We start from the raw sequence: 12952 nt of genomic DNA, 5'->3' as shown, positions 1-12952 counted from the left end.
CCTGGAGCCACTGTGGGTTTCCCTGAGCGCCCATTCCCATTCCTCTATTGATGGCTGCTTTTCATCACTGTCTGGGAGAGGCCACAACCCCCCCGACCCCCTCCAATTCCTCTGGAAAAACCACCACACAAACAACTAACTAAACTCCTCTCCCAAGCTGCTGGCAGCACCCAGGGCAGGGGATTCTCCGCCCTGGAGGAGTGCTGCTGCAGGGAGGTCAGGGGAGGCCGGGTCAGCTCCCACTTGGGCAGATGCTGGCACTGAATCCTTGGACCCTACTACACAGGGCACCTGTGCAGGCAGCAGTATGGGGCCTGCCCAGCTCCCTCTGCATAGTTAAACTGTGGGAAGAGTCAGGCTTCCACCACCCTCCTTTGCAAAGCCAAACCAAATAGAGCTCAGGGAAGCAGCAAAGGGAATCCTGCAAAGGCTCATCTGCTACCTCCTGGCAAAGGGGTGAGTGCTCTAAGAGCCCAAGGATTTCCTTCCCACCATCCTCATTATCCCCACTAGAGAGGTAAGTGTGCCCTGTGAAAACTTGCCTTTCTGTTATGCATAAGCAGCCTGACAGCTACAGTCTTTACCCAAGCAGCTTCTCGCTTCAAGGCCCTGTTTTGGGGATACTGCCACAAGAGGAACACTGAAGGAATAAAACATTAGCGTTGTTAGGGAGGCAGATAAGACTTTAATTGACCATGGCCAGAAGAACACTACCACTACTATTATTTTTAATAAAGGAGGCTTCAGCTACTGATGTGAGGCCCCTGCCAAGGAACAGTCCCTGTATGCCACTTCTTGGCGCAAATCCTTGTTCGCACACAGGCAGGGAGGAGATTGTTATTTTTTTCCTGTGGTTTGGTCCATTGAACCCCCAGTTCAGCCCAGCCTGCAGCTCTCCCCCTCACTGCACTCCAACACGTACGCTGGTGGCCGCTGAAAGACACGGCCCATCCGCTCCCGGCCCCTGCCCTTCACCCCGTGCCCCGCGCACCGGCTCGGGCAGGAGCTGGGCTCGCGCTGTACCAGTCCATGCCGCTCTGCTGCTGGGCTAGCGGTCCGCTGAAGCGGCCCCCGGTACGGCCGGCCCCCGCCCCCGTTTGCCAGCCCGGGAGCTGCCCACCTGCGCCTCATTTCAGCGGCCGGGCGGCTCTCCGGCAGTAAGAGAGCCCCGCAGAGCAGCGCCGGGACCGGAGCCCGCCTTTCCCTCCGGCTGCCCCGGCCGCCCCTGCACACTCGATACCCTGACCAGGGCCAGGCGCCCCGCCGCTGCCGGACAGCCCCTTCACGCGGGCGGCGGCCCCTCAGAGGCGAGCGAGCGCGCCCGCACAGCGACGCCTCACCTCAGGGCGACCGCCACTATCGGGGCGGGAGGCGCAGCTGCCTCCTGCGCCGCAGCCTGCAGTGAGGGGCTCGGGGAAGGGGCACGGGGGGAACGGCCACACAGCCCGGCCGCTCCCGCAGCTCACCGACCGCCGCCACTGCCTCCGCACCGCCTGCCCCCCGCCGCCGCCGCGCGCACGAATGACAGGCGCGCTGGCCAACCGCTTGCCGAGCGCTGCGGCCGCCGGCCAATCGCCTGGGGCGCGGGGCGGGGCCGCAGGCCGTGCGGCGGCGCGCGCGCGGAGCTGAGCGGCCCGGCCTGGCCCGCCCCCCCCGCGGGCAGCGCGGCCCCGCGGCCGAGGGCGCGGCCCCCCGGCGGCCCCACCGCCAGCGGCGCTCGGGGGGACCGGACACCTCGGCGGGCAGTAAGTGCTGGCCCCGGCGGGCCGCGGGCGCCGGCGGGCAGCGGCCGCCCCGGGCGGGGGGGAGGGCGGCGCGGCGCTGAAATGCGGCTGCCTCCGGGGAGGGGCGCGGCGGCGGCGGGCTGGGCCGTGGGGGTGTCCGGCCGCGCCGCCCCGTCCCGTCCTGTCCCCTCATGTCCCGCCGGGCCGCGGGCGCAGGCGGGGGCTGCCGCGGCCTCTCGGCGGCGATGCGGTGCCCGACCCCGGCCCTGTCCCGGCCGCCCCGGCGAGTCCCGCCCAGCCCCGGCCGGGCGAGGCGGAGCGCTGCGGGTGGCCGGAGCGGCGGGCGCGGAGCGGAGCGGAGCTGAGGCAGCAGTGCTGCGGGGAGCCGGCTGCGAGCCCCGAGGCTGATCCGCCACCGCCTGAGTCGCGTCTCGGAGCGGGAAGGGCCGTATAACCCGTTATCCGTCTGGAAACTTCTCGCCGGGATGGGGAAGGAGTGACCCAGCGGAGGGGTGGCACTGCCCGGAACGCGTTCGGGGTCAGGGCGACTGCTCGTGTTTCAGTTTTCTGTCAGCACAAAGTTGGAGGAGTGGTGAGGTTGGTGGGGAGCATCCCCGTACCCGTGCCAGGGTGGGATGGGACCGTGGCACCTCTCGGACAGCGGGAGGGGGGCAGCTGAGGTGCGCTGGGACGGTGGGCACACGGGGTTGGGGCTTTTTGCCCTTTCCTGGGCGCTGCCGTGAAGCCTGGTCAGCGCTGTGCAGGGGGAGAGGAAGCCACATCCCATAGCCAACAGCAACCCAGTGCCCCTGGCATTGCCGAATTGCTAGAGACACTTCATTGTGGCGAAGTAACGCAGTAAAAACACTGGTTATTATTTACCTTCTTCATCCAGAGACCCTGTGACCCTCCTTCATCCCCATGACACAAACCTCTATTCCTGTTGTACCTACAGCACAGAGATATTAAAACCAAGACTCAGAAAGCCCAGCAGCCTCAAGCAAGTGCCTGACACAATGTTCTGCATCTCAAAGGTGTTGGCCACCACAGCACCTATCAGAGACCAGTTTGGAAACGCTGGCTTAAGAAAGAAACAAATGTGTTCTCCTTATTCCCGAACCCAGCAGAGCCCAGCACAGAGCAGTCCTGACTGTGTGAGAAGCTCTACTGGTGCAGGCAATGGAAGAATGCCAGCTCACAGCAGCTGAGGATCTGGTTCCTCTTCTGGTCTGTTCTATTTGTGCATGGACTATGCTGAAACCTGCCAGCGATAGGTAGTAGCTGTCCCTGGGCCTTAAGCAGCCATCAAAGACCTGGAGCATGCCCAGCCTGCAGATCAAACCACCAGCGCTAGGATGACAACTGGGAAAGGAAGGTGGTGGGAAAGATCATCCACCCCCAGCTCCACTGTTGTAAGGTGTGGGCCTTGGGCCATACTTGCACTCAGACTCCTTATCTGGTCCTCTGCAACCTGGACCAGAGGGGGTCTGGGAACAGAAATACCCTCATCTGGCCCTGAATAGGTTGTCTAAGCCATGTCAGAAACCTTTCATACAGGACTACTTTTAGAGCTAGGTCTCTGGGCTTGGGAATCCTTCAGCAGGGACAGGACCCTGAGAGCATGAACAACTCCAGCCCCACTCGACCAGATTTTCAGCTGGCTAATTTTAACTGAGCTTATTTTTTTTCAGAGAAGCAATGCACAGCAGCACAGCGTCTGGTCCATACAAAACGAGTCTTACCCAAAGGCTTCGTATCAACTTCAGCATCCAAGTTCCAGTGGTTTTCCAAAACTGACACTGCAATGAGAATGAAGGCCTGACTCATTTTGTTTCCAAAATTGAGAAGCTGTTCAAGATCTAAGAGCCATACTTTGCAAAGCCCTTGGGCTTGCTTCACTCCTTTCACTTAGGTTCTCTTTCCACTTTTTCATTCCTTGGTGGTGGCTTTTTTAAAAATGTGAATTATCCTAATGGAGAGTTTCCCTGAATAGCACAAATCAATGATTCTCCCTGAGCAGCTGCTCGGTCTGCCCAATACCTGCTCAACACGCCCTCCCTTTCCCTGCTGGGCTGTAGCTGCCGCCGCTGTTGTGGCACTCAGATTTCAAATTGCCATCTTTGTGTCCGCTACCCCTGAGCTCCACTGTGGTCAGTAATGGCTGAGGACATCCAGGTGCCACATGGTTTGAGCCAGGCGCGCATGATTTGGTGGTCAGTGAAGGACACGGTCCCTTTCAGCTGCAACGAACTCGTGTCTCAGCATGATGTTAGGTGGGACCAGACCAGAAGAGCTGTCTTCACATTTCTCTAGAAACTCATGGGAGTTTGAGAGCTCCTGCAGTCTCCCAGGCACTTCAAAATCCCCCAGCAACTCCTGCTTCACAGGGAGCTGTGAGACAGATCCTGCATGTGTGGCGAGAGATTTACCTGCTCAGGGAGAAGCAGGACGAGCGCTGTGCAAGTCCAGTTTGCTGCTCCGGCTGCTGACTGACCACAGGCAGCCTCGTGCTGTTTGCCTGGGGTGATTCCTCCGCTTCAGTTGTTAGTGACAGATGTTAATCACGCTGCTTAATTCAGTTACGGACAGCAGTAAGGCGTCACAGTGATGGGAACTGCGCAATAACCTTGCCTAGAATAGAACAGAGTGGAGCAGAACAATGGCTCGTTTCTCTTTGCAGGCACATCTTTTTCTATTCAGAGCTCATTAACCCCTGTGTCCCGGCTGCATTCCAGTCCGGAGATGTAATGTCTGCAAAACTGCAGAGAAATTATCAGAGGACTGCTGCAGTAGTTGTCGGGGTCAGCACTGCTCTGGTCCAGAGGCAGCTGCGTTTTCACTGAAGCAATTGCTGTACTAATGTTATATACAGTGGTTTTATAAACAAAGTTGTGCAAATACTTCCCATAGGATCATCCCATGGTGTTTTGCAACTCCTGATCATTTGCACAATAGAAGCATGAAACAATTGAAGCCTTTCATGTTCTCAGCATGAATAGATCTATCAAATTTCACAACTGCAATCCAAAATAGGACTGATTTTAAAATTAATGCTGATAATTAGCAGTGCATGACTAAGCTCGAGTGGGTGCTTTCACAAGGGACTTGAGAAATAGCATCTTTAGTAGCAGATGGGGGACCAGAGCAACCCATTGCTTTAAGGAAGCTGCTTTTCCAGAGTGCATGGGATGAGGGCCAGGGGAGCGATGGATACTGCAGTGACTTACCAGTCACTAGTGACCACCACAACAGGGAAGTCCTACTTTGGATTCACTAAAAAGCATTCTAAGATATAGATGCCTCATAGCTGAGTGTGATTTCATGGGATGTGTTCCTACTGATAAGGGGACCCATGTAACTTTCCATAAATGAAAAGCAAGAGACAGAAGAGAAGCAGGAAGATGCTATTTCTCCTGGGGTGGATAGAGGCCACATGGCTCAACCTGGAGCAGGCCACAGAGAGGTTCTGAGGTTGTCCCCACATAGTTCTGTCAAGTGCCTACAAGGAGGCAGAGCTGAAGCAGTGAGGGGAGAGTGTATCACTGACTCACACTGAATCAGGCATGACTTTGGGTGCTCTCGGTACCCCTGAAAAATCTTTTTTCTTACTTTTTTTTTCTTGAGTGGGCATCTGTGAGCCTATCGTATAAATTGTACTAGTGAACTGGGAAGCTTTGGAAAAGGTGGTGCCCGTCTCTAAGAGCTCTGCACTGTTCATTTGTTCTCATTCTTTCCTAGGCAGAATCCAGAGTGGTTCCTACGAAGAAAAGCCATCAGCAATGATGCTACTGGACAGGTCTCACATCAGGGTCCTTGATATGAAGGGCAGCTCTCTGCTTGTGTAGCTGACGGGTGAGGACAACAGCTTGGTAAAAGGCACTACCAAGAGCTGGCAGGATGAGTTACAGCTCACCCTCTGTGCATGACTTGTATCACAGCACCACCACTACGGCCAGTCCAGAACCAGGGACAACTCTGGACGTGACTGTACCAGAAACAGCTACCATAAGCCCTGAGACTACCAGTTTCAACAGCACCAAAATCCCAGATGTGGCCAGCACTGGACCCAGCATGAGCACAATGCTGCTGTCCTTTGGGATCATTACTGTGATTGGGTTGGCTGTAGCTATGGTAAGAGAGCCCTGCTAAATACTTCTCTCTCTGTTGAAGGTGGAGGGTGGCAAAGGAGCTCTAGGACTGATTTGGGTTGAATAATTTGTTTGCGTTGTACTAAAGGCTCACTCAGAACTGCTGGGAATGGATAGTTCCTGAGATCGCTTTCTTTTTAAGGCCTTTATCCAGTGCTCCAGTAGTTCTGTGGTCTCCCTGGGGTCTAGTCTGAGCGGGGTGCTCAGCAGGCCTTGAGGAAGCCATACTGATACTGTAGTATCAGTATTTATTTTTAACAGCAAATAGTTCAGTTAAAAGAACACAAATCAGATTCTCTTCTGACTTGTTAACTGGAACAGCTGCATTGATTTAAACCTTGTCAACATGGGGGCAAGAAAGTTCATCCAAATTAACTTTTAAAGCAGACTGTTGAAACTATGTTAGTGTCCCCTGTGGACATGCCTTTCTGAATTAAAGCAGCCTGAATCCATTTCAGCTAGATTCATTCTGGACTGCATTTCCAAGGTTCTACTTGCTGAGTATCAGCAGAGTCCTTGAGGATTTGCTGCATAACTAACCTTGCTATTAATGCTGTGGGCAGAAGCTTTCAGAAACTATAGTTCTGGGCCTGACACAGGCAATGCAAGTGCTGCAGTTCTTCTTTTGATATATAACCAGATTGTTTACCTGCCAACAGAGAACAGAAGGTAGCGGGAAGCTCCCATTCCTCGTATGAGGAAGAGCTTCACTAATACAACCATCAGAGGAGCCTACAGGAAGGGACTACTGCAAAATTTCATTGCAGGCCCAAGGAGGAGTTTTTCCAAAGCCCCTAAGAGAACCTGGAAACATTATCCTGGAAACGGTCATAAGTTCCCAAGAGCAACATCCAGCGTTGGTAGTTCTCAGAACAAGGCTCTGGAGGCCAAAAGCCTCACTTTCTTCCCAGCCCAGCCACTCTTACTGGCTGACACGAGGCAAGTCACTGAGCATGTCCTCTTTGCTTCTTCCCTTTATACTGGGGAGGGGGTTACAGCACTTCTATGCTGTAGGAAATCTACAGTTGAAAAGCACAAAGGGAAGGTTCTTCTTTCACTCTTAAATTGCAACATTTGTCCTGCAGCCACCAGAAATGTGCTGAGCTACACCTAATAATACATCTAATACTCTGACTACTACTAACACACCTATTAACAGGCCACTCGGGCACTGGGTGTCAGACTTGCTGTGCTACCGAGCTTACACCGATGCATATGAAATTTCATTTTCGGTTGTTGCTTTTCCCTTCTCCCTGCTGTGGTGCACAGCGATAGCAGACTTGCTACACCTCCTTTCTGTGTGCCCTGGGCCCAAAATTTCTCTTCCCAGCTGTTCCCCAATTACTGGGACTGTTGTAACGATGATTTTCTTTCTCCTTTAGGTTCTGTATATCAGAAAGAGGAAGAGGTAAGTAATGTCTGTTGTTAGCTGAAGAGAACTTAGTGCTTCAAAATCCACATAGAGCTAGGAAGGAGACAGGGGATGGGGGACGCAGCCTATGGGGAATCAGCTGCGTGTGAATGAGGCAGGCGTGGGGACACTGCACTCCTGGCATTGGCCCACCTTCTAACACCAGAGCTTGAAAGGCTCCTCTGTAGCTTTGGAAAGGAAAACATGGTTGAGCAGGAGGAGGCTAGGGATCCCGCAAACTCTTCATGCTTCATCTTTGAGATGCACTAAAACAGAGGAAAGTGTTGTGAGTGTGTAAAGAAGCTGGGAACTCTGTCATGAGAGGTGTGGATATCGTGTTTCAGCCATTCCCAGATTCCTGTGTTTACCAGCAGCCCAGGCTATGACACTGGTCTTGCAAGGCTGACAGCTTCTTCAGCTGCAGTCACCAACTGGCAGCAGCATAGTGCAGAGATGCAGCTTTCTAGTCTGAGACTTAGTGTCTTTCTTTCCATGTTAAGCTCCTGGCTAAAAATAGAGAGGAGAGCAGCATGCAGGGGGACACACTTCTTGATTCTTCCATGTCTGACAGCAGAGACCCTGGTGAAGATCCACTAGCTGTACCTCCTCCCTGCCTGACTCCTTGTGGCAGGCCTGGCCTGGCCACAGACTTTCAATAAGTGCTGCTGCCCACTGTAAAATTTCCAAGCCAAACCCTGAAGCCCAGATCTGGATACTGCCACAGGAGCAGCAAATGCTTGGCCTGTGAACATGGCGCTTCTGGAGATAATGGTTATGTTGGCAAACTGATATAGAGGCAGGGAGGGAATGTGTCATACTAACACTTGCCAAAATAGATATTTGTGGTGACACTGCCAGTATTTGCTTACACGATTTGCTTCCCCACCCCCAAAACCCAGCTACAGCCTAAGGCAGGGCTCAGTGTTCTCACAGGAGCATTCCCACCCATCCATCCTCCATCATTGAGTTGCCCAGTATTTAGGGAGATCCCTTGGGGTAATACTTTATAGCTCTGTCACTTGGAGCAATGATACAAGAGATCTGCTGATACAAAGAACAGTCTGTCCACAGGCAGCAGTCTCTGATAACCTCTTTCCTATATTCTATTGTTTAGTATTTTCTATTTATTTTTATGCACTTCAACCCCAGAGTTGAAATACTACTCTTAGGTGACTGGAGCTAAAAGTGGACTTCTGCTGGCAGGCGTAGTGGAACATGGCAGGACTGGCTGTTGTGGGCAGAGGAACAGAGGGAGAAGTTGCAAAATGCCTAACCAGTATGTTCCACCCTCTCTTATGTCCCACTACACACAGCTTGATCTCTTAAGGTCTGCAGGAACTTAAATCTGTGACTGATTCCACTGTGCATAATGCCTGCCAACATAGATTAGTGATGGCAATTAATCCCTGTAACAGCACTCTGGGTATCTTCCACTCCTGCTAGCTGTGCATAGTAGGTTCTTGTCCTCATCCCTGCAGGACATGACATGACCCTTATCCAGCAAGTGACAAGAGCTGAATCCCTGTGCAGCAGGAGAAATAGCCTGCAGAAGGCCTCAGCAGTGGGGTGGGGAAGGCAGCCTGAGCACTTGTCCTTCTACTTATTAAGTTTTTCAATCACCCCTTTCCTTTCTCTCCCACGGGCAGGTTGGAGAAGCTACGGCACCAGCTCATGCCCATGTATAACTTTGATCCCACCGAGGAACAGGATGAACTAGAGCAGGAGCTGCTGGAACATGGGCGAGATGCAGCATCTTCCCAGGCATCACAGAGCAAGGTAGGCAGCAGGGGCCAGCCAGTCTGTTAGCACGACCACTGGCACTTGCACTGCTTTTGTTACAGAGTCAAGGAGTTTTTGTAGGGTGAGGAAACCATGTAGGGCCTCAGGAGGGCTTCCCCCATGTCTGGAGATAGGGGGCTTGAGCATTTTGGAGTGCTTAGGATGGACTGAAGTCAGGCAGAAGAGCCTGGGGAGGTAAAGTGCTGGCTGTACTCAGAGACAAAAAAGGGCAATTTCAGTAATTAAGGGTGAGTTTACTAGAGTTTATCACCCAGAGCACTGAAAGGGAGCAATAGGATGAATGCAGTTTTCTGGGAGAGGGGAGGCACTGAGGCTCCCTTGCCCTGGCCCTGAAAAGGTATGCCTGCTTTGCCTAAGGACACAAGTGTGGAGCAAGGCCTTGCTGAGGGAAAGCCTGTAATCGTAACAGTTAACTGTGCTGCAAGCCCTTAAGAACACAGGCAGAAATCCTGCACGTTGTTGTGGCATGGCACATCTGATCTTGTCAGCACCTCCATGCCAACCTTGCTGGGCACAGAGCAGGCATGGCTCAGAAAGAGAAAAGGGAGGCGAGTTTGAAATTAGGGAGAAGGGGAGCACCTTTGCTTTGACCACTTGTGAGTGTTCAAAGGCACATGGCATGCTGAGAAATGATAAGGACCTCAGAGACCACTGACTTACTACATTTGTGAGTTAGGAAAGAGCTTGATAGCTTGGCCAGTTCACCTTCCCTGGTGTACCAACAAGTAGGAGGTGTGGGGAAGAAGGGCTTCTTGCCATCATTTGCAGCCAGTTTCACAGTGTTCTCTGTTTCCTTTGCCACCACCACACGCAAAAAACCTTTCTGAAAGACAGAGCCAGCAGTGATGGCTGGAACAGGTACGTCTTTTTGCCAGTGATGCAGCTTCCTCGTAGAGTAGACATCTATCCTTTCTTGAATTCTTCTCCAGCTGTTCTGTGTTGCCCATGTCTTCCCTTGCTTTTCCAGTTCCAGGAACAGGTATTCTCCCAGACAGTCCTCAGTTTCTACACGCTTTACACCTTCAGATAATCTGTAGCAAGTTTGGTGTGGGCAGAAAGGGAAAGACGAGATAATAAATACAACTGTAATTATAAAATATTTATCTTGAGACATGCTTCCCAACCTGCTAAAGAGCACAGAGGAGATGTGCGTGTTGGAATATGAAAGATAGTCAACATACTCCATACCCTGGTTTGGGAAAGCAAGAAGTACTGTTGTATAAAAGCAAACTTACTTGTCCTCCGAGTAGTGCATATTGGGAAAACATCAGATCCCTTTATTAGTGCACATAGAGGACTTCCCTTCAGGTAGTAAAGGGAGGAAGTAACAAGGCCAGAGTTAAACTTAGCACAGTAAAAGCACATCTTGCTTATACAGGGATTGGCCAGCAGGATACCTCAGATCCCTCCAGAGCTTGCTAATGCACAGACACCTTTCCTTGGAAGGCACACAAGGTTTAAAGGCTTAACCTAGTAAGAGGGGGAGTCTAAAACAACAGCCAAAGTTCAGTCTACGGCATGTTTCCAGGCCTTCTGGAGGCTCCAAGTCTTTTCATGCTGCCTTGTATGTATAAATAGTGAGACCCAGTAATCCAGTGATGTGGGGATTTTAAATTGGCATGGATGTGCTGACTTGCGCTCTGGTCTGTTGTGGTTTTCTGTCCCAGCCTTAATGCCGAGTTAGTCAGCCAGCCTCCCCTGAGTGCGGGGTGGAGCCTAGTTACAGTGCAGCCTGTGCCCAAGCACATGCACCTCAGCAAAGGCAGACTTGCTGGGTCTCATCTTTCACTGCTTCGATGCAGATTCTGCTGACAAGTCAAGGAGCCCTCCAGAGACCCAGCCGTCTTGTCTTCACAGACGTTGCCAATGCCATCAATGCATGAACAACACCTGCCCCTGCTCTGGGATCGTGCCGAGACCAGGGAGGACGAAGCCAACAAACCAGCGAGTTCCCGCAAGCATGGCTGATCCATCGAGCCCAGCTGGTCGCCCTGTTGGTTTGTGTCACAACCAGGCACAGGCACCGGGAACTGTTGTCACTTTGGGAAGCAAACCCTTTGTGATGGCAGTGGTGATTTTTTGGTGTGTCTGTTACCACTGAAAGGTCCTGAGCTCCAGTTTCTGGGCTGGTGCTGACTGATACCATCTACCAAGCTGCGTGCTTAAGAACAGTGCCTGCTCTGTTGTAGATTAAATTGTCAGAGCACATGTGCACACTCTCTGGGTCAGGGAAGGAGGAGAGGTGCATGTTTCAGAAAGCTTCCCCATTAGCTTTGTGCCACCAGACCCCAAGGAAAGCGATGAATGAGCCTCTCTGTACAGTGACCACAGCGTTGGCAGATCCTGGAGGGATGACTGGTGGCAAAGCCCCTGTGAGCAAGGAGAGCTGACTCCCCTAGCTGAGTGGTAATCTGGGGCACATCAGGGAAAACGCATACCATGGGCTTATACCCCTCCTTGTGATGTGGGCTGCTGATAGACGTGCGCCCAGGGTGATGTCGAAGCATGGGGAATTCGCTAGCTTTAAAAAATCAAATGGGGAACATTTGGATGATTACATCTTAACTGAGGAAGTGGCTGAATATCCCATATTAGGGCTGCTGTATAGACAGAGGGGAATTCACACAGCTAGAGGCAGGAGGTGTCAATGTCTGGCTACATGACTGCCTGCTGCTGAGCCAGGAATAATGGTGCTCAGGCCACAGAGAGGAGTCGAGTAGAACTGGGGTTCTGATACCATGTATCCCCCTCCTGCTTTGGCTCAGGGAAGTTTCTACAGTGCAGAGTATTATCCAGAAAAAAAAGATTAAGCCTTGAAATATTTTCTTTTAAAATAAGGAAAAATTTGTATTTGCTCAACATTACAGCAGCCCCATGTCTGCCCCCAGAGGTGGGTGAACAGCTGGTTCATACTTCCTTACCTGCCAGGACCTGCAGTCAGAGCCTTCTCTTCTTCCTGCTGAAGGAAACATGAGCTGCGTGTCAGCCTCTGCTCCTGTTACCTGCTAACGCAGGAGGTGGGACTAGACAGGTAAGCCAGGAGTCTTCTGTAACCCTGAAGCATCACCCTCCTGTTGGTCCTTCAGGGCTACAGGAGGGAGCAAGTGCAAAGGGGTCTCTGGCCACCTTGCAATGCGGCACAGGGGCTGTCCTCCGCAGAGCCTTTTGGTGGCCACCAGCCCCGAGTGCTGCAGGCCAGCACGGTGTCCAAGGGCCAGCAGCAGCACCTGCATGCAAGCACCAGTGCCCAGCCACGCACTGATCACCTCCTGATTTTTTTGCAGTACGTGCATCTGTCTGTCAGATCGTATTCCATCCACAGCACCAGTTAAAAGGGCATCAGGGCAAGCTAAAATTTGAACTCAGATCTAAAGGTAGGCTTTATGCAAGGAGATGTTTCTCTGAGTGGTAATTCAAGTATCATATGCTTTGTTGCAAGTTTAGACCTGCCAGTTAGTTTTTGTTCTCCCAATTTTTTTTTTCTTCCCCTGAGGTTTTTTTTTTTTCTGTATTCATTAAATTCAGACTCTTTCCTGTGCATGTGCCACTGACCCCTGCAGTGCACAGTTCCATACCAGCCCTCTCTCCTTCACTGACACAGCTTCCTGTGTGGCAGTTTTACCGGGTGAAGTTGCTTTAATTTTTCAGTATCCCTCTTTCTTTTTAAACCTGGGAGTGTATTAGGGCTAGGAGTGTCATCACGTGTGGAAAACAGCCCGTCCTCTGTAGCCAGGAGATGTGGCAAGAGGCACTTCCAGGCTGCTGGTTGCTTCTGGTGTTTGCAACTCCAGGGATACTGTTGGAAGAAGGGTGCATGAGTACAAATACTCAATGTAATCTGGCCTACATCTTTAGAATTTGGACACTCT

General features: G+C 52.2%; 1 protein-coding gene across 1 annotated transcript; it reads left to right on the top strand.

Moving 5' to 3' along the window:
- The first annotated feature begins 5477 nt into the window (after positions 1-5477).
- Positions 5478-12351, top strand: C12H3orf18 (chromosome 12 C3orf18 homolog). The gene is made up of 4 exons (XM_009986552.2): positions 5478-5855; positions 7255-7280; positions 8930-9059; positions 10886-12351. Exons 1-4 carry the CDS (start codon positions 5622-5624, stop codon positions 10964-10966), a joined length of 471 nt encoding a protein of 156 aa, XP_009984854.1. The 5' UTR covers positions 5478-5621; the 3' UTR covers positions 10967-12351.
- The last annotated feature ends 601 nt before the right edge of the window (positions 12352-12952 follow it).

The sequence above is a fragment of the Tauraco erythrolophus genome, chromosome 12 (genome assembly GCF_009769465.1).
Source record: "Tauraco erythrolophus isolate bTauEry1 chromosome 12, bTauEry1.pri, whole genome shotgun sequence".
Taxonomy (NCBI): Eukaryota; Metazoa; Chordata; class Aves; order Musophagiformes; family Musophagidae; genus Tauraco; species Tauraco erythrolophus.
The sequence above is the reverse complement of the archived record's forward strand: the minus strand, read 5'-3'. Positions and strand labels throughout refer to the sequence as shown.

Coding starts and splice junctions, on each gene's coding strand:
- C12H3orf18 (XM_009986552.2), top strand. CDS start 5,622: ATGAGTTACAGCTCACCCTCTGTGCATGACTTGTATCACAGCACCACC. Junction 5,856..7,254: donor TTGGGTTGGCTGTAGCTATG/GTAAGAGAGCCC, acceptor TTTCTCCTTTAG/GTTCTGTATATCAGAAAGAG. Junction 9,060..10,885: donor CCCAGGCATCACAGAGCAAG/GTAGGCAGCAGG, acceptor GCTTCGATGCAG/ATTCTGCTGACAAGTCAAGG.